The sequence below is a fragment of the Coregonus clupeaformis genome, chromosome 14 (assembly GCF_020615455.1).
Source record: "Coregonus clupeaformis isolate EN_2021a chromosome 14, ASM2061545v1, whole genome shotgun sequence".
Lineage (NCBI taxonomy): Eukaryota > Metazoa > Chordata > Actinopteri > Salmoniformes > Salmonidae > Coregonus > Coregonus clupeaformis.
The window spans coordinates 11,001,424-11,023,502 of NC_059205.1; the positions used below are offsets into that span (position 1 = coordinate 11,001,424).

General features: G+C 44.1%; 1 protein-coding gene across 1 annotated transcript in view; it reads left to right on the forward strand.

Moving 5' to 3' along the window:
• The first annotated feature begins 8,277 nt into the window (after positions 1 to 8,277).
• Positions 8,278 to 22,079, forward strand: part of LOC121580741 (gelsolin) — a 33,196-nt gene continuing 19,394 nt past the window's right edge. Inside the window, exons 1-2 of the mRNA XM_041895756.2 lie at positions 8,278 to 8,362; positions 11,202 to 11,389. Coding sequence (XP_041751690.1) covers positions 11,209 to 11,389 — 181 coding nt within the window. The 5' untranslated portion in view covers positions 8,278 to 8,362; positions 11,202 to 11,208. The remainder of the gene's footprint in view (positions 8,363 to 11,201; positions 11,390 to 22,079) is intronic.

A 22,079-nucleotide genomic window follows, 5' to 3' on the forward strand; every position in this document is an offset into this window, starting at 1 on the left:
TTGCCTCGTAATGAACCCTTCAGTGATGGTTCTATGAACTATGATTAGCACTATTTAAGGGCCATAGAAAGACCATTTAGGCTCTGGACATTTATATACGATCCAAACACTCTCTGTAGGTTTTGTTTTCTTCAAAGGTCAGAAATGACTGAGTTGAATCTTCTCCTAAATCAGAAGAACTGGCCCATTTTACAATGTGTCCCAGTGACTAACATGTTAGTAATGTGAAGCATTTAAATTGGTGCATCTTTGTCCAAGTTGTTTAGTGATGTGTATTTGTACTGTTGGTTCTCTCTCTCCCTCTCTCTCACACACCATTGTGGTTCACTAAGGTTGAGGATGTGCGTGTGCAGCTATTAGTAAAGGGGATGTGGTTGTAACGGCATGTGGTGCAGATGCAGCCTATAGCCTGTAGGTCTATGTTTGACTCAGTAGGTTCAGAGGTATTCCCTAAAAGAGGACTTCACTCAATTGTTTAACGTCTCTAAACCCAGTGACTTAACATATATTATTTTATCAGGGAAAAGTTCTGGTTAACTTGTCTTTTGTAGAAGATAAACCATTGTCATTGTCTTCTGCTTCTAACTTCCTTCCTATTGTTGTCATTCTTTGACTGTATGTACTGTAACTGTCACATTTCAGACACTTTGAACCAATGTAGCACTATATTGTAGGAGAAAATGACCCTATTGATTTGAGCTTGTATAGTCAGTTGATTATGCATGGGTACAGTGGTTAGGTTAATGTTAGTGCAGGGCCCAGAGTGGGGGGAGAGAGAGAGAGAGACAGAGAGAGAGAGGGAGTGCGTGTATGTGGTTTCTGTGCCACACGCCATCTCTCCACAGCTGGCACTGGTTGTCATGGTTATGAGGCACAACAGTGAAAACAACAACTCTAAACAAGAAGAACATCTTCAATTGTTGACACCATTGTTTTGTACATGGCAAGGAATCTGTATTCTTCTTACAATTGATGTCACAAAATGTGTGACATAAAGAGAAAAATACCCTTTCAAACTAAATGTACTTGCCTCATATTGAACCCATTCAGTGATAAGAACTATGATTAGCACTATTTAAGGGCCATAGAAAGACTATTTAGGCTCAGGACATTTCCATACGATTCAAACACTCTGTAGGTTTTGTTTTCCTCAAAGGTCAATAATGACTAAGAATTGACTGACCCTTGTATTTGACATTGACAAATACTACTCAAGCCGTCAAAGATGGCACCATCCCAACTTCACACAGCTCTCCATAGCCATGAGTGAAGGGGCCAAGCTATCTACACTGAGTGTACATAATATTAGGAACTCTTTCTATGACATAGACTAACCACGTGAATCCAGGTGAAAGCTATGACCCCTTATTGATGTCACTTAAATCCACTTCAATCAGTGTAGATGAAGGGGAGGAGACAGATTAAAGAAGGATTTTTAAGCCTTGAGACAATTGAGACATGGATTGTGTATGTGTGCCATTCAGAGGGTGAATGGGCAAGACAAAAGATTGAAGTGCCTTTGAATGGGGTATGGTAGTAGGTGCCAGGTGAACCGGTTTGAGTGTGTCAAGAACTGCAACGCTGCTGGGTTTTTCACACTCAACAGTTTCCCGTGTGTATCAAAATTGGTCCACCACCCAAAGGACATCCAGCCAACTTGACACAACTGTGAGAAACATTGGAGTCAACATGGGCCAGCATCCCTGACGAACGCTTTCGACACCTTGTAGAGTCCATGCCCCGACGAATTGAGGCTGTTCTGAGGGCAAAAGGGGGTCCAACTCAATATTAGGAAGGTGTTCCTAATGTTTTGTACACAGTGTATATCTGACAGCTAAGTGTATGGCCAAGCGCCCGCCTGTCTGAAAATGTTATCAAAGCCTTCGCACAATGGAGGCTCTTACAATGTCCCCACAACGTCCATGCAACATCCTCACAATGTCTGGGACATGGACTTAATGGAAGCGTAGGATGGTAGAGGTCATTATCTCTCCCCCAGTTCTCCAATCTCCTAGCTACAGCCCTCTGGTCTTTAAACAACACTCCTTGTCAAAGTGACCATTCAAAGGAAAAGGTCCTCCGTGGGCACCGTGACGACAGTTGCTATGACTTCTTAAAGGGTTCCTTTTCGCTATGCCCGAGAGTGTATTATTGGTCTTGGTAGAAGATGTCACAAATACATTGGGTGTCTGTTTTCTAGAGGAGTGAACTGAAGTGTGTGTATGTGTGTGTGCGCATGTTCTGTGTTCCCTCAGAATTACCATTGACCTCGTTGACCCTCGATCTAAAAACATTATCACTGTTCGCCCTTGTTTTGGACACTTCCACGGGATGGCCTTTAGTTGAGGAGGGATGCTTTTCCAGTTGTGCTTGTGGTCCAGCCACATTGCTGTCTGAGCAGCAGAGGCCTGAAGGAAATGCAGAATATTCATTACTTTGTCATTATGCTGGTTCCATGGTTCCAAGGCTTAAACCTCACTACAACTCAACATTTTACACCAGGTTTTCAAGTTCATCAGGTTCAAGAGAGTAATCATTAAGTCCAATGATCATTTTCAGTAGGCTTTTAGCTACTTAACCATATTCTTTAACAAACAAAACTTCAAGGATTGAAAATAAGCACAAATACTACGATACTGTTGGAAGTAATGCATTATAACACATTGAGTGTGAACATTCGATCACACCATATTATGGCATACAGTTGGTGGGTTAGGCGAGCTATGATGCTAGCGAACGATGGTGGTGAGGTGGTATTGTCCCTCAGTCTGTAATACTCTGTATCAACTCCCTGGCTGTGTCCCAAATGATACCCTTTTCTCTATCTAGTGCACTTCTTTTGACCAGAGTCCTATGGGTGGGCCTTGGTTAAAAGTAGTGCACTATATAGGGAATAGGGTGCCATTTGGGACGCAAGTCCTATCAATGTGTGGCACACTACATTCCGGTCAGGTAGACGGCTGCCCCCCAGTCCTGCAGTGGCATCACTTTTCCCTCAGGCATCAAAGACTGTGAGATTTCACTTTGACAGCTCCACAGCCAGCCCGGTCAGAATGAGACTATCGTGACAGACAAAAGTACTTCATCTTGTAATCGGATGTCAAACATAAGACAGTAGCACAGACGGTTCCCCTTATTGCTAGCTGCTCTGTGGATTCAATTCCCAAACTCCTGGGTCGGCCATGTTTTGAGATGTCATGTCATCACATGTTGACCTACTGTGGAGTCTTCCTGGCATTTGTGTCGTTTGTGTTGACTATAAACACACTCAGTGCCTTCTTTCCCCGTCTGGTTGTTCATGTCTTATTCCACTTGTTTCATACCAACACCTTGCATGGTTGGTAATAATAGATTGCTATAAATATCTATGTGTATAGCAGATATGCATATTTTATGATGTAGTTGAACAATGTTATCATTCAGTCATGGAAAGGGACTGTTTTGTTTTTCTGTGGTTTCATTGAAATGATCGTATTTGCATACTTACCAGTTATCATTCTATCAAACTTCCGTAAAAACAGATGACTATTTTGCATTATTTCTAAAGTCGTCACATCATCTGTTCAATTTTTTACTTCAGAGGGGGTTTCTACCAGACTAACTGTAAATCGCTGCAGATCATGGGGGAGTCTTTAAGAAGTGGACAGTTGGTTTTCAGAAATAACATCTAAATTGAATTTGGAGCTAAATTGGGTGAGTCATCCTCTCACAGTGAGGCCTTCAGCTCCTTGGGTCGTTGGCATCTTCAGAGGCCATTTTGAGAGGAAAGTCTTTAAGTTGAGCCAGGCCACTGGACAAAAACTGGTTGAATCAACGTTGTTTCCATGTCATTGTGATGACGTTGAATCAGTGTGGAAAACTAATTGGATTTGAAAAAAGTCATCAACATGGGAATATCATCTTTTTTCTCACCCAACTTTTAACCTAAATCCAATGACATGGTGACATTTCTGGTTGATTTCATGTTGAATTCACATTAGTTGACAACTCAACCAAATGTACTATAAATAAAAACTAGATGTTGAACTGATGTCTGTGCCCAGTGGGAGGGAACTGAAACCAAACACTCTTACTGGCATTGACCAACTGTTTTCCCATAGCATGTGTTTTAATTTAAAATGGTTTTGTATGGGTTTGCTGCTCCTGTGAGTTATATACCTTCATTCACAAGCACACACACTATATAGCACTTCAATGTAGTTCTAACCAGTACAAGGCACATATCTTCCACATTACTCACTTCTAGTGTGAACATAGGGAATCGTAGAGTGTGTAAACATCTCTTTACTGTGAGAGAGGGAGTATCAGTGGGTGTGAACTGCTAACATACCTTTGGGCGTTAGTTAGGGCAATGGTTGCTGTGTATTGTTTAATGAACTGAACTGGTTATTGTGTGGAGCATTCTCCAATGTCCCAGCTAATGTGTTAGGCTACACCTCCTGCTGCACTGTTGACATTGACATGCTCCATTGGCTTTAAACAGAAACCCAAAGTTGTCTTTTGTTTGCTAGGCTACTTCTAGTCTGCAGGCCTTTAGACAGTCAAACACAGCCTAAACACTACACTAGTGCGGTAGGCCTGCCTGATTACCAATAACGACAAGACAGCCTACAGAGAGGAGGTGAGGGCCATTGCGGAGTGGTGCCAAGAAAATATCCTCTCCCTCAACGTCAACAAATTGAAGGAGCTGATCGTGGACTTCAGGAGACAGCAGAGGGAGCACGCCCCCATCCACATCGACAGGGCCGCAGTGGAGAGGGTGAAAAGCCTTGGTGTGCACATCACTGACAACCTGAAATGGTCCATCCACACAGACAGTGTGGTGAAGAAGGCACAGCAGTGCCTCTTCAACCTCAGGAGGCTGAAGAAATGTGGCTTGGCCCCTAAGACCCTCACAAACTTCTACAGATGCCAAGAAGATCATCAAGGACCTCAGCCACCCAAGCCACGGCCTGTTCACCCCGCTACCATCTAGAAGACGGAGACAATGCTGAACGTTAGTCACCTTTTCTAGCCAGCTACCACCTGGTACTCTACCCTGCACCTTAGAGACCAGCCTGGTCTCATAGACTAGATGTAACATAGTAAATGTAAATCCGGGACACTCAAATTAGTATAATACTGTATGTACCAATTTGTAAGTCGCTCTGGATAAGAGCGTCTGCTAAATGATGTAAATGTAATTGTTACGTGTGACGTGTTTTTTGTTCTCCCCGTTTTCCTTTGTAGTTTGTTTGTGTGTTCTGGGCATTACAGGTGTGCTGAGTTGCGGCTGACGATGGTGGGCTTCGGTCCGGAGTCCTGGCAGCTGTAGCTGATTGACGAGAGTATACCTGTTTGCCGTGAGAGCTTGAAGAGGGAGAGGGAGGACACTTGTTGTTTGGCTGTTTGGGTATTGGCTGTGTTAATTTATCTTTGTTTGTGTTCCAGCCTGTCCTCCTGATGTACTCCACCCTACCTAGGTCCTGGAGAAGGGAAAGGTAGATCTTCCCATGGGTGTACATTCCCACATAGATAACCCATTGTTTTACACACTAGGTTAGCCGGGCGGGTGTCACCCCTGTATTTTTTGGTAAACAGGTAGGAAAGTGGGTTAGGGTTAGTGATAGGAAGGATTAGGCGTGTAGAAGAGGAGGGACCTTTTGTTTATTTTCATTAATTGGAACCCGTTCCCAAACATTCCCTTCTCTTACCTTCCCTGGTTTGTTTGATTGATTTTTGTTTCATTACTGTTTCTTTATGGGTGTTGTATATTTTAAGTAAAATGTAATGTAAATACCTTACTAAACGTCCCCCGAGGGCTAACCTTGAGATCTGGTTGTTGTCTGGTTATTTTAGTTCATTACACCCCACATTTCTTCCCCATCCATCTAGTTTACCTTGTGTGCGCAGGCACAGGCATTTACGTCTCCTCCTCAGACGAACTACACCCGAGGGAGAACGTAACAGTAATGTTATGTTTGGTATGTTACATAAGACAAATGGTTACTTAAGGCAAAAATGAAAGTCGGGTGTTTGGTCGTATAACACGAACATCTAGCAACCCAAAGGTTGCGAGTTCGAATCTCATCGCGGACAACTTTAGCATTTTAGCTACTTTGCAACTACCTAGCATGTTAGCTAACCCTAACCATTTTAGCTAACCCTAACCTTAACCATTTTAGCTAACCCCTCCCCTAACCCTTTAACCTAACTCCTAAACTTAACCTTTACCCTAACCCCTATTCTAGCTAACGTTAGCCAGCTAGCTAACATTAGCCACCTAGCTAGAATTCGTAACATCATACGTTTTGCAAATTCGCAACATATAGTATGTTTTGTCATTCTTAACATATCATACGAAATGGGTGATGGACATCCACAAATTAATACATACCATACGAAACGTATCATACTAAATAGTGTCTCGGATTTAGTTACAGAATAATACGAAATGCTCTGATACCAGGTTGCAGCGACTGCTGCCCTATGTACATAGTAATTGAACACTGGTCACTTTAATAATATTTACATACTGTTTTACCCACTTCATATGTATTACTGTATTCTAGTCAAGGCTCATCATATATAACTACTGCTGTACACACCTTTTCTATTCATATACTGCCCATAATGTGTACATACACCCTCATATAGCCTACTGTACACATATATTTATATTCCGGGCTCTGACATTGCTCATTCTAATATTTCTTAATTCCTTTTTATTTTTGGGATTTGCGTGTATTGTTTTGTATTGTTAGGTATTACTGCACTGTTGGAGCTAGGAACATAAGCATTTCGCTACACCCGCAATAACATCCACAAAATATGTGTATGCAACCAATACAATTTGATTTGATTTGACCAGGAGCAGGAGGTAGCGCACGACATCATGCCTACTTTTTTCTCTCAAAATAAGAACGTTTAGCCTGTAGTGCTGTTTCAGCTGGCCGTGACCAAAGAGCAGCAAATCACTGAAGTCAAAATGTTACAGAACGAGAATGACTTGCTTGTTCATTTCTGACCTTCCCTGACCATTTATCGATGGAAATGATTGGCTGCAGCCTCCGTGTGTGTGCCTGTGTGCGTGCGTGCGTGGGTGTGCAAGAAAGTAAGTAAACTATGTATCCTACAGGACATGAAACACAGCCTACTGTAGGCTACGGTATGCACTGCCTTATTATGTTACATTATGGTCGAACACAAGAGACCACTTTTTCTATAGTGATTGATGTATAATTTTCTACAACTTCTCCCTCAACGTCAGCAAATCAAAGGAGCCGATCGTGGACTACAGGAAACGGCCCTCATTCACATCGACGGGGCTGTAGTGGAACGGGTCGAGAGCTTCAAGTTCCTTGGTGTCCACATCATTAAGGATCTATCATGGTCCAAACACACCAACACAGTCGTGAAGAGGACACGACAACGGCCTTCCCCGTCAGGAGGCTGAAAAGATTTGGCATGGGCTCTCAGATCCTCAAAAAGTTATTTCGGCTGCACCATTGAGAGCATCTTGACTGGCTGCATCACCGCTTGGTATGGAAACGAACTGCTTGTCATCCGACCACAAGGCGCTACAGAGGGTAGTGCGTATGGCCCAGTACATCACTGGGGCCGAGATCGCTGCCATCCAGGACCTCTATACGGTGTCAGAGGAAGGCCCTAAAAATTGTCAAAGACTCCAGCCACCCAAGTCATAAACTGTTCACTCTTCTACCGCACGGCAAGTGGTACCGATGCACCAAGTCTGGAACCAGCAGGACCCTGAACAGCGTCTCCCCCCAAACCATAATAAGACTGCTAAATAGTCAGTCCAGGTAGCTATTTGGTTAACTATTTAACTATCTGCTTTGACACCTTTTTTCGCCAACATTTTTGACTCATCACATATGCTGCTACAGTTTACTATCTGTAACTTTATTCCTAGTTATATGTACTGTACATATCTACCTCAGTTACCTCGTACCCCTGCACATCGACTCGGTACTGGTACCCCTTGTATATAGCCAAGTTATGGTCACTCGTGTATCTATTATTACTTTTATTATTATGTTTTACTTTTCTATTATTTCTCTATTTTCTTTCTCTCTGCATTGTTGGGAAGGACCCGTAGGTATGCGTTCCACTGTTAGTCCACACCTGTTGTTTACGAAGCATGTGACGAATTAAATGTCATTAGATTTCCTATACAGCTCTTTTTTTTTATGGCTTTGATTGTCGACCAATCAATGTGGTGCTTCAATGCCAGACCAATAAAGTGCTAAAAACACTCCCACATGCAATGAACAGGCGCTTTGAGAAGTTGTATCAGCGTCCACATCTGTTTCTGCTCACACAGCACACATTCTCTAATTCTCCGTTACACATCTGTCAAACCGTGAGTTACTTTTGATATTAATTAATTTTGCATTATAATTTGGTGCACTTTGATTCTTTGTTCCAATGCATTTTATTACAATGTTGCGAGACTTGTTGTTTGAACCTCCAATTGTCTATGGAAACTTTATTACGGCTAAACTTTTATCGAGTTTTGTCAAAATTATCGTGCGCAATTGTAGTCACTGTTGATGTTTGGATTTAATTATTCCCAACATTTTGCGCAAAGTTCCAAATGATTTCATATCCAGATGTGTGTGACCGACCGTGAATTCGCTCTATTCCTGTTTTAAATTTGAACAGAGATCGACTGAAACATGATCTCTTCAACTCTTTACGCAGTTGACTAATAGCCAAACAAATGCCTTTATTTGACCAGCTTTATCAATGAAGTGTAAATAGGCCTATCATATTGAGAGTCGTTCATGGACAGTTCATACTACTCGGCTTGATAACATTTCCCAGGGAAGGTCAGAAATGAACAAGCAAGTCATTCTCGTTCTGTAACATTTTGACTTCAGTGACTTGCTGCTCTTTGGTCACGGCCATCTGAAACAGCACAACAGGCTAAACGTTCTTATTTTGAGAGAAAAAAAGTATGCATGATGTCGGGCGCTACCTCCTGCTCCTATGTGGTTGCTTCAAGTTGTGTACTTACAGTCTTTTATGTATTGCCTTGGAATCAACTCCAATTCCAATGTTAGTCCGTTATAGTTTGTTAAATGGCTTACAGAAACGAAATAACAAAATGTAGACCTATCTTTACTAAATACGTTAATTTGAACCCATTTGCAGTCCTCGTTGTTTTAAGTAATTGCATGGCTTCAATAGCATTCACACTGGTTTCAGAATTATTAGGCACATAAAATGTTATCCTTGCTTCTATTTTCAGTTTAATCTCCCTCATCTTCCCTGTGTCATTTAAAAGTCAAGAAAGCATACCAAAGCCAGGGTTATGTCATCACAATTTCACATCATGGGCCTGTGGTAGCAAATCTTGGTTCTGGGAGAGGAGCTACAATCTGTAGTTGGCATAATCCCTACATAATCTCTCAATCTAGGTCTGTCAGTGTCAGATTCAGGGGTTTCATCCATAGATTAATAAACATTTAAAAGTCAAAGTATCCCGACCCTTACACTACATCCTATTGAATCTATTGACTGAATGAGTGACAGAAATAGTACAATGTTAGTTTAACTATTTTTGGTCTGTGCCCAGCAGTTTCCGGCCAACAATAGTCTGAAATTAAGTATTAGATATTAACTTTGTATGATCATTTTTGACCGACCGGTTCGATCTTATGTAGCAAAATTTGAAATTGTGTTTTTTACATTGGATAAAAGTAGAGACTCAGAGCTAGAAAATTGTATATCATACACTACAGTTGAGGAACAATGGGAAAGTAATTCTGCTTTGAAAGTTGATAAACATCTAACCCCACTTTTGAGAAAATGGCTCTTTAATGTTTTGGTACACCTACGGGAGAGCTCCTCTTTGTCTACACCCATTCAGCATCATTCACACCCTCTTAAGCCTTAGCCCCACCCATCTCTTTAAGGATTCATGTGAGGCCATGTGCTAAACAGAGTGAGTACGGTAGTGTACTAAACAACCACAGATTTCAAGACTAAAGGCTGGTTTATACTACGTCTATCGACATGTCTGTAGACAGTTGTCGCAGTGACATCATCAACATTCTATTGTCGTCCGACATCAAACTTGTCGTTGTCGTTATGAAAAAGTTTAAACACAAAAACGACAGGCTGCATGACATCAGCAGCCTGGTGGTCCAAAATAGCATACCTGGTGTATTTTAACACCAATAAACCCATCCGTTTAAAAATGAATTTAGTATATGTCAATCTAGGAAACCAGGCAACTAAAAGCAACTTTCTAAACAATGTTTTGGTTTGTTTCTAGCTTATTAGCTAGCTAGCTAACGTTAAGTTAGCTGGCTAGCCAGTTCAAATAGGTCTACATTTTGTTTCTGTAAGCCATTTAACAAACTATAACGGACTAACATTGGAATTGGAGTTGATTCTAAGGCAATACATAAAAAACTGTAAGTACACAACTTGAAGCAACCACGTTTCACCATGGAGCATGTTCTGATTGGCCAGTGAGGGGCCTCTGACACACCCACAACTTGTTTATTCATCAAAACCCAGCCCATTCGTGCCAAAGCCAGCAAGTGCGCCGATAATTGTGATAGTGAAAATAGCAAAAATATTTCTGACACACCCCTGAACCTATAGCGCTACCGCCTGCGCATAGATTTACCATTGAGGTAGGTTTGTTAAAATAGAGCCCATAGGCTACATGACACTAGCAAACCACTCTCTGATCTGAAAAATATGATGTAATGCACCATGATAAGTTTGTTTATTTAAAGCTGCAATATGTCACTTTTTTGGGTGACCAAATTCACATAGAAATAGGTGTTATAGATCTGTCATTCTCGTTGAAGGCAAGCCTATGAAGCGGTAGATCGGTTTTATGTGCGCCATTTCTATGCTTCCTGTTCTTACATTTTGTTTTTTGTGTCTTTTACTTTCGTTTTTTTTAAACAACTTTCAAACAGCTGAAAATACAATATTTTTGGTTATGGAAAATATATTTCACAGCGGTTTAGATAGTACAATGATTCTCTACACTATACTTGCTTGTTTTGTTACATAAACTGAAATTAGGCAAACTATTAGAATTTTTGCAACCAGGAAATGGAGAGATTTCTGCATATTGAACCTTTAAGAAGAGAAGTTGTAAACATAGGCAGGGTTTATGACTTTGACACCTATATAAACATAGCTTTGGTCTCTCTCTCTCTCTCTCTCTGCAGAGCTGTCATGGTGTCACACAAGGAGTTTGAGGCTGCAGGGAAGGAGACAGGGCTGCAGGTGTGGCGTATTGAGAACATGGACCTGAAGCCTGTCCCCAAGGCCCTGCACGGCAACTTCTACACAGGAGATGCCTATCTGCTGCTCTACACAACCAAAGCCCCCTCCCACTACATTCACATGTGGATGGGTAAGACAAGCACGCTCGTACACACACATACAGTACACACACCTACAGACAAACAGACATTAGATTCCTCAAAGTAACCCTAGAAGCCGCTCCTCCGTAGGTATAATTATGTGGGCCTAATTCAGATAAACCATGTCATAACATGATGCCCAGCGCTTCAAGCCAAGCCTCCTACTCCACCCTCTCTCTCCCCACCCGCAAAATGTCGGTTGCTTCTCACTGAGCTATAGCTTGCCCGCTCCATAGCAAGCTGCTCTATCCGCACTGCATGATTGGTTAAGTAATTTAATGTTGAACTAAATGTAAAACAATTACCATTTCAGAGGTTTAAAAGGGAACAGAAAGGAACGATATAAACTGGTACTTTTTGGGGGCTTTGAACCAGCTCAGAAATATATTTTGCTGGTTGGAACGGAACAAACTAAAAAATGGTTTTGTTCAGAACTAAACAATTGGAAAATAATTTCAGTTCCAACCCCTTGGTGAGAGATACAGCAGGCATTACAGAGACAAATAGACCCTATTAAAACACTGAGTAGAAGTGCCTTTCTTTCCTCATCACCAGTTACACCAAAACCATTTCAGTTCCACATCGACAGTAAGATTCTTCTACAATACTTGCTATTTTATTGCACAGTCTCTACCACGAAAGGCCGTGTGAATTTGCATGGTAAAAATAATGTAGAAATACCTGTGGTTATTGTTATGGTGCATGTGTGTACATACCCTATAGCTATGGTCAAATATACACATACTGTAGACACTGAATCTGCATATAACAAGTATTGCTTAGCAGGAAATGTTCCTCTTTCTCAACACACACACGAGACCACATACCTGAGAAAGCATTTACAACAACATACATCACCCTGACGCTGTATCTAAGTGTTGAGATAACAGGAGTGTTGAAACTCTCCTTCCTGGTACTCACATGGACTTGTGAAATTACTTTGTGTAATTCTATTTCCCCTCTTGTCGATTAGCTTGATTCAGTTGGCAAAGAGCTTTCTGGGCATGGTACATGCTAGTGCACATCTTCAAAGAAAGCCCACTGTCACGTTCGTTTAATGACGGGTCAGACCAAGGCACAGCGTGATATGCGTACATGTTTATTTAAGCTAATAAACACACGACAAAACAACAAACAAACCGAACCGTGACGTTCAACGGTTACACACAAAACAAACCTTACACGGAACAAGATCCCACAACTACACAGTGCCAATGGGCTGCCTAAGTATGATCCCCAATCAGAGACAACGAGCGACAGCTGCCTCTGATTGGGAACCACACCGGCCAACATAGATCTATACATACTAGAACCACAACATAGAAATACACAACATAGAACATACACACCCTGACTCAACATATACAGTGGGGGAAAAAAGTATTTAGTCAGCCACCAATTGTGCAAGTTCTCCCACTTAAAAAGATGAGAGAGGCCTGTAATTTTCATCATAGGTACACGTCAACTATGACAGACAAAATGAGAAAAAGAAATCCAGAAAATCACATTGTAGGATTTTTAATGAATTTATTTGCAAATTATGGTGGAAAATAAGTATTTGGTCAATAACAAAAGTTTCTCAATACTTTGTTATATACCCTTTGTTGGCAATGACACAGGTCAAACGTTTTCTGTAAGTCTTCACAAGGTTTTCACACACTGTTGCTGGTATTTTGGCCCATTCCTCCATGCAGATCTCTAGAGCAGTGATGTTTTGGGGCTGTCGCTGGGCAACACGGACTTTCAACTCCCTCCAAAGATTTTCTATGGGGTTGAGATCTGGAGACTGGCTAGGCCACTCCAGGACCTTGAAATGCTTCTTACGAAGCCACTCCTCGTTGCCCGGGCGGTGTGTTTGGGATCATTGTCATGCTGAAAGACCCAGCCACGTTTCATCTTCAATGCCCTTGCTGATGGAAGGAGGTTTTCACTCAAAATCTCACGATACATGGCCCCATTCATTCTTTCCTTTACACGGATCAGTCGTCCTGGTCCCTTTGCTGAAAAACAGCCCCAAAGCATGATGTTTCCACCCCATGCTTCACAGTAGGTATGGTGTTCTTTGGATGCAACTCAGCATTCTTTGTCCTCCAAACACGACGAGTTGAGTTTTTACCAAAAAGTTCTATTTTGGTTTCATCTGACCATATGACATTCTCCCAATCCTCTTCTGGATCATCCAAATGCACTCTAGCAAACTTCAGACGGGCCTGGACATGTACTGGCTTAAGCAGGGGGACACGTCTGGCACTGCAGGATTTGAGTCCCTGGCAGCGTAGTGTGTTACTGATGGTAGGCTTTGTTACTTTGGTCCCAGCTCTCTGCAGGTCATTCACTAGGTCCCCCCCGTGTGGTTCTGGGATTTTTGCTCACCATTCTTGTGATCATTTTGACCCCACGGGGGTGAGATCTTGCGTGGAGCCCCAGATCGAGGGAGATTATCAGTGGTCTTGTATGTCTTCCATTTCCTAATAATTGCTCCCACAGTTGATTTCTTCAAACCAAGCTGCTTACCTATTGCAGATTCAGTCTTCCCAGCCTGGTGCAGGTCTACAATTTTGTTTCTGGTGTCCTTTGACAGCTCTTTGGTCTTGGCCATAGTGGAGTTTGGAGTGTGACTGTTTGAGGTTGTGGACAGGTGTCTTTTATACTGATAACAAGTTCAAACAGGTGCCATTAATACAGGTAACGAGTGGAGGACAGAGGAGCCTCTTAAAGAAGAAGTTACAGGTCTGTGAGAGCCAGAAATCTTGCTTGTTTGTAGGTGACCAAATACTTATTTTCCACCATAATTTGCAAATAAATTCATTAAAAATCCTACAATGTGATTTTCTGGATTTTCTTTCCTCAATTTGTCTGTCATAGTTGACGTGTACCTATGATGAAAATTACAGGCCTCTCTCATCTTTTTAAGTGGGAGAACTTGCACAATTGGTGGCTGACTAAATACTTTTTATCCCCACTGTATGTACAATACATTGTTTAGTTTAATTCTATGATTGGGCTCTGGGATGACCTGTTTTGGAGAGTGAAATGGCCAGATTCACAATGTATCAAATTATTACATCCTCTCAGGGGTTATATCAGCCAGGGTTATATGGAAATAAAATATGAATGTATGCATAATCAATTCAAATCGAATTTTAAGGAATATAGCATTTTCCTTATTTTATTACCTAGGGCCAAAGATTTTTATAACTAACCCAAGATAGACCAGACCCGGTAGTTTCCAATGGGAGCAAATTAATCATAGTGGGCAGAACAAGCAAGGAGATGGGCAGAGCCAAGCACCAGCTAGTGAGATTCTATTGGCGCGTTCTAGCATTTATTTGCATATTTGCTTTAGGGAGTGCTTACTCTGTGAAGTGCAAGTGTGCAATAACTCAATTCACCCTGGCACTCCTTCTAAACAACTTCATTTTTTTTTTACTTTGGCAAAGGCTAAAGTCTACAAAACACAGTCCACTCTGTTCGTTACAGATCTAGTTTTGGAAACAGAATACTGTATGGAGATCAAATGTTTAATCAATGAGAAAATTAGCAGAATATCGGCCAAAATCCATCTCGCTCCATCTTCTCCGACTGCCGGCCACTTGGCTTCCTCTCATCACCATATTTGGTAGTGAGTAGAAACGCCAACCGGATGCTTCACATTTATACATCTGGTAAAATATCTGACTCATTGTTCTATCTGTGCTAGGGCCTCGCTCGAGCTTTATGTGGCCATGGAACTCCTTGGCAGAGAGTGGAGAGAGAGAGAGAGTGCACTTGAGGATGCCCTGATGAGTGTACCCACCTAAACAGACAAGGGAAGATCCACTGATGTTTGAGGGTGATCCCTCCATCTCTCTCTCTCCATCGCGGAGGAGAAGAGAAGAATAGTGTGAGTCACTTCCGACTGGTCATTGCATCGTAGGAGGGTGTAGAAACATTAGTGTGGAAACATAGGGAAAATCTCAATTGCTTACTCCTTGCGTCTTCTCTCCTCACCTCCTTCTCAAAACCCATTGGATGAGAAAGCCAGAGGTCCCGCCCCTCTGTCCTTCTCCTCCAATGGGTTTTGAGAAAGAGGCAAGGAGAGAGGACCCGAGGAGTATGCAATTTAGATTCTCCCTATGTTTCCACACTAATGTTTCTACACCCTCCTACGATGCAATGACCAGTCGGAAGTGACTCACACTATTCTTCTCTCCTCCTTCTCTTCCTCTTTCTTTTCCATCTCTCTCTTTCAGGTTGGGGACACTCAGACTAAGTGGTGCAGTGTGGAAGTCATTTCCATAATGGAAAAGTAGAGGAAGCAAAGGTCCACTGTACTATTGAGCAATGTCTGAAATGGAAGAACATGTTAGTTGTTTTCACCTTAATAATTGAAGTAGTGCAGACCACCTCTTTTTTAGGACTATTTCAGGTCCACGAACAGTACCACCTCTTTTTTAGGACTATTTCAGGTCCACGAACAGTACCACCTCTTTTTTAGGACTATTTCAGGTCCACGAACAGTACCACCTCTTAGCATTTTTCCAAGGACGCAGGTTTTTTTCCTTACTTCATTACCATAAAGCAACAGAGGAACCATTCATAGGAAATATTGAACATACACAGAATAGGACATTGATTTTGACAGTGTATTTGTACTGTGCATTGTACTGTATATATAATATCATTATAATAAGAATATATTTTCACATGATATTGAAATAGCAAAGTTCCATAGGGAAAAATACAGTTATTCTATCTGTTTTGGGGCTGTCGCTGGGCAACACGGACTTTCAACTCCCTCCAAAGATTTTCTATGGGGTTGAGATCTGGAGACTGGCTATGCCACTCCAGGACCTTGAAATGCTTCTTACGAAGCCACTCCTACGTTGCCCGGGCGGTGTGTTTGGGATCATTGTCATGCTGAAAGACCCAGCCACGTTTCATCTTCAATGCCCTTGCTGATAGGAGGTTTTCACTCAAAATCTCACGATACATGGCCCCATTCATTCTTTCCTTTACACGGATCAGTCGTCCTGGTCCCTTTGCAGAAAAACAGCCCCAAAGCATGATGTTTCCACCCCCATGCTTCACAGTAGGTATGGTGTTCTTTGGATGCAACTCAGCATTCTTTGTCCTCCAAACACGACGAATTGAGTTTTTACCAAAAAGTTCTATTTTGGTTTCATCTGACCATATGACATTCTCCCAATCCTCTTCTGGATCATCCAAATGCACTCTAGCAAACTTCAGACGGGCCTGGACATGTACTGGCTTAAGCAGGGGGACACGTCTGGCACTGCAGGATTTGAGTCCCTGGCGGCGTAGTGTGTTACTGATGTAAGGCTTTGTTACTTTGGTCCCAGCTCTCTGCAGGTCATTCACTAGGTCCCCCCGTGTGGTTCTGGGATTTTTGCTCACCGTTCTTGTGATCATTTTGACCCCACGGGGTGAGAACTTGCGTAGAGCCCCAGATCGAGGGAGATTATCAGTGGTCTTGTATGTCTTCCATTTCCTAATAATTGCTCCCACAGTTGATTTCTTCAAACCAAGCTGCTTACCTATTGCAGATTCAGTCTTCCCAGCCTGGTGCAGGTCTACAATTTTGTTTCTGGTGTCCTTTGACAGCTCTTTGGTCTTGGCCATAGTGGAGTTTGGAGTGTGACTGTTTGAGGTTGTGGACAGGTGTCTTTTATACTGATAACAAGTTCAAACAGGTGCCATTAATACAGGTAACGAGTGGAGGACAGAGGAGCCTCTTAAAGAAGAAGTTACAGGTCTGTGAGAGCCAGAAATCTTGCTTGTTTGTAGGTGACCAAATACTTATTTTCCACCAAATAAATTCATAAAAAATCCTACAATGTGATTTTCTGGATTTTTTTCCTCAATTTGTCTGTCATAGTTGACGTGTACCTATGATGAAAATTACAGGCCTCTCTCATCTTTTTAAGTGGGAGAACTTGCACAATTGGTGGCTGACTAAATACTTTTTTCCCCCACTGTACGAGTCCCCTGAGTCAGGGCGTGACAGTACCCCCCCCAAAAGGTGCGGACTCCGACCGCACAACCTTTACATACCAGGGTAGGGGCCGGGTGGGACGAACACTTACTCTCCGCCTCCCTGTTGCGCCCCTGGTCAGGTCTGGACCTCAGCGCGCTGCTTCCCCTCTCCTTCCTCCCACGATACTCCAGACCCTGTCTGGACCCTGGTGTGAGAGACCCCGAACCTGGAGAGGGGCTGACGTCTGGGTCTGGGCTGGAGCCGCTGACTGGAGCTGGACCCGACGACGGTGGAGCGAACTGCTCTGGCTCCGGAGTGGAGCAGCTGACCGGAGCTGGATCAGGCACAGGTGGAGCGGACTGCTCTGGCTCCAGAGTGGAGCAGCTGACCGGTGCCGGACCAGGCACCGGTGGAACAGGCACGGGCCGTGCCGGACTGGACACATGCACCACTGGCTTGGTGCGAGGAGCAGGAACAGGCCGGGCCGGGCTGGCGACGCGCACCACTGGCCTGGTGCGAGGAGCAGGAACAGGCAGGGCCGGGCTGGCGACGCGCACCACTGGCTTGGTGCGGGGAGCAGGAACAGGCCGGGCCGGGCTGGCGACGCGCACCACTGGCTTGGTGCGGGGAGCAGGAACAGGCCAGGCCGGGTTGGCGACGCGCACCACTGGCTTGGTACGAGGAGCAGGAACAGGCCGGGCCGGGTTGGCGACGCGCACCACTGGCTTGGTACGAGGAGCAGGAACAGGCCGGGCCGGACTGGCGACGCGCACCACTGGCTTGGTGCGAGGAGCAGGAACAGGCCGGGCCGGGCTGGCGACGCGCACCACTGGCTTGGTGCGAGGAGCAGGAATAGGCCTGTGGAGGCGGACTGGAGGTCTGGAGCGGAGAGCTGGCACAACCCATTCTGGCTGAATGCCTACTTCTGCACAGTAAGTGTGAGGCATCAGCACAGGACGCACTGGGCTGTGCACGCGCACTGGCGAAACAGTTCGTAGAACTGGCGCAGGATATGCGGGACCGAGGAGGCGTACTGGAGACCAGGAGCGTTGAGCCGGCACACCCTGTCCTGTCTGGATGCCCATCTACACACGGCACGTGCGTGGTGCAAGCACAGGACTGTGCCGGCGCACTGGCGACACAGTACGTAGCTCCGCATAACACGGAGCCTACCCAGTCATACGCTTCCTCGCGTGAGTACAGGGAGTTGGCTCTGCTCTGACACTAGGCTCCGCCAACCACCCCATGTGCCCCCCCAAATTTTTTTTCTTGGGGCTGCTTCTCGGGCTTCCTCCTCGACCGGCCTCCTCCGTGTTGCCGTTGCTCCTCTCCTGCCTGGGCATCTACCTTAGCCCATGGTCCTCTCCCCGCAAATATCTCTTCCCATGACCACAAATTGCCCACCTGTGACATGGCCCTTCGCTCCGCCTGGGCACGTTGCTTGGTCCTCGTTTGGTGGGATCTTCTGTCACGTTCGTTTAATGACGGGTCAGACCAAGGCGCAGCGTGATATGCGTACATGTTTATTTAAGCTAATAAACACACAACAAACAAAACGAAACGTGAAGTCCAACGGTTACACACAAAACAAACCTTACACGGAACAAGATCCCACAACTACACAGTGCCAATGGGCTGCCTTAGTATGATCCCCAATCAGAGACAACGAGCGACAGCTGCCTCTGATTGGGAACCACACCGGCCAACATAGATCTATACATACTAGAACCACAACATAGAAATACACAACATAGAACATACACACCCTGACTCAACATATACGAGTCCCCTGAGTCAGGGCGTGACACCCACAAGTAATTACATGTAGGAGAGAGAGTATACACTACACTCTCTCATCTCCTCTCCTCTCCTTCCTTCTCTCTGTCTGTCTCTTTCTCTTTTTCCTTTCATCTCTCTTTCCTTTCCTTTCATCTCTCTTCCCTTTCCTCTCATCTCTCTTTCCTTTCCTCTCATCTCTCTCTCTCTCTGTCTTCCTCTCCTCTTCCCTCCGACTCTCCTCTCTATAAATGTCTAGTTTGTCAGTTCGACTTTTCACTGAGACAAACCAGAGTGAACCCAGTGTGCATGCTGCTGGCTCACACACATAGCATACCAGTGCCTGTTAGTCATTACCCAGCCACAATAGAGAGGCCTGGGTCTGGACAGGTTTATGTGGTGCCTAGCTAACCTTCTGATCCAGGCTTCAGTTCTTTGCTGTGGTGGCAGCCTTTCTGATCTAACATTCTCTATCATTCCCATTTGAGATCTGAGAGGGATCAACGCACAGTTGCAAACGACTCCACCCCATAGTTTCACAATTTTTCAACCCCATGTTGGAGCCCCAGGGCCAAACTCAAACCATATTTAGCCGTTGTAAAGAGGACTTTCTGGTTCTTGGTGGAGTGTTTGTTGAAGCCGATCAAATCAGTTCTAAAATAAAGCATTTTCATATACTCATTTTTGTATGTACAGTACCCAGTGAAAGTCTACACACTCCCCGAACAGTCTTCACATTTCGGTGCCTTAAAATAAAAAAAAAAAAAAATATTAAATAGGATTGTTTTTTTCCTACCGATTTACAAAACTTACTCAACATTTTACAAAGTGAAATAACATTTTTAGAACATTTTCCAAATTAATATTGTTTTTTTACAAAACTAAGATGTCTTGATTGCATATGTCTTCACACCACAGAGTTACTACTTGGTGAAAGCACCTTTGGCAGCCATTACAGCTGTAAATCAAAGATTCTACCAACTTTGCACAACTCTTGGGCAACATATCCATTGTTTATGTCAAAATTGCTCAAGCTCAGTACATTTGGTAAGGAATCATTGATGGACAGTAATATTCAAACCTTGTCTCTTGTTTTCAAACAGATTTAAGTCAGGACTGAGACCGGACCATTCTGGAACGCTCATCACCTATTGGAAAGCCATTCTAGTGTGTCTTTGGCATAAACATTTGTGTAATTGTTCCAATGAAAATAAAACTATCCCAGGGTTAGATATTCAGAAGACTGAAGCATGGTTTCCTCTAACCTTTTATCTGGGCTTTACTCCTTTTTTATTTTAATTTTATTCTGACAAACTCCCCAGTCGCTGCCGGTGACAAGCATACCCATAACATGATGCTACGACCACAAAACGACCAAAATCGTTTCCGTTTTGTTTGTAGCTACTGCTTGTTTGGCCCGTTTGGCCCGTTGTGTCAAGTCACTCCGGTTCACACTGACCGTGTTCAGAAAGTAGTCCACTGCAACTTTTCCCACTAATCCTTGTCGTCGGATGTGGCAGAGCTCGAAAACTATTACAGACTACAAAGGGAAGCACAGCTGTGAGCTGCCCAGTGACACAAGCCTACCAGACGAGCTAAATCACTTCTATGCTCGCTTCGAGGCAAGCAACACTGAAGCATGCATGAGAGCATCAGCTGTTCCGGATGACTATGTGATCACGCTCTCCGTAGCCGATGTGAGTAATACTTTTAAGCAGGTCAACATTCACAAGGCTCCAGGGCCAGACGGATTACAAGGACGTGTACTCCGAGCATGCGCTGACCAACTGGAAAGTGACTGTCTGTAATACCAACATGTTTCAAGCAGACCACCATAGTCCCTGTGCCCAAGAAACTAAGATAACCTGCATAAATGACTACCGACCCGTAGCACTCACGTCTGTAGCCATGAAGTGCTTTGAAAGGCTGGTCATGGCTCACATCAACACCATTATCCCAGAAACCCTAGACCCACTCCAATTTGCATACCGCCCCAACATATCCACAGATGATGCAATCTCTATTGCACTCCACACTGCCCTTTCCCACCTGGACAAGAGGAACACCTACATGAGAATGCTATTAATTGACTACAGCTCAGCGTTCAACACCATTATGCCCTCAAAGCTCATCAATAAGCTAAGGACCCTGGGACTAAACACCTCCCTGTGCAACTGGATCCTGGACTTACGGAAGGGCCACCCCCAGGTGGTAAGGGTAGGTAACAACACATCTGCTACGCTGATCCTCAACACGGGGGCCCCTCAGGGGTGCGTGCTCAGTCCCCTCCCGTACTCCCTGTTTACCCATGACTGCATGGCCAGGCACGACTCCAACACCATCATTAAGTTTGCCGACGACACAACAGTGGTAGGCCTGATCACCGTCAACGATGAGACAGCCTATAGGGAGGTCGTCAGAGACCTGGCCGTGTGGTGCCAGGATAACAACCTCTCCCTCAACGTGATCAAGACAAAGGAGATGATTGTGGACTACAGGAAAAAAAGAGGACTGAGCATGCCCCCATTCTCATCGACAGGGCTGTAGTGGAACAGGTTTAGAGCTTCAAGTTCCTTGGTGTCCACATCACCAACAAACTATCATGGTCCAAACACACCAAGACAGTCGTGAAGAGGGCACGACAAAGCCTATTCCCCCTCAGGAGACTGAAAATACTTGGCATGGGTCCTCAGATCCTCAAAAGGTTATACAGCTGCACCACCGAGAGCATCCTGACTGGTTGCATCACCGCCTGGTATGGCAACTGCTCGGCCTCCGACCGCAAGGCACTACAGAGGGTAGTGCTTACGGCCCAGTACATCACTGGGGCCAAGCTTCCTGCCATCCAGGACCTCTATACCAGGCGGTGTCAGAGGAAGGCCCTAAAAATTGTCAAAGACTCCAGCCACCCTAGTCATAGACTGTTC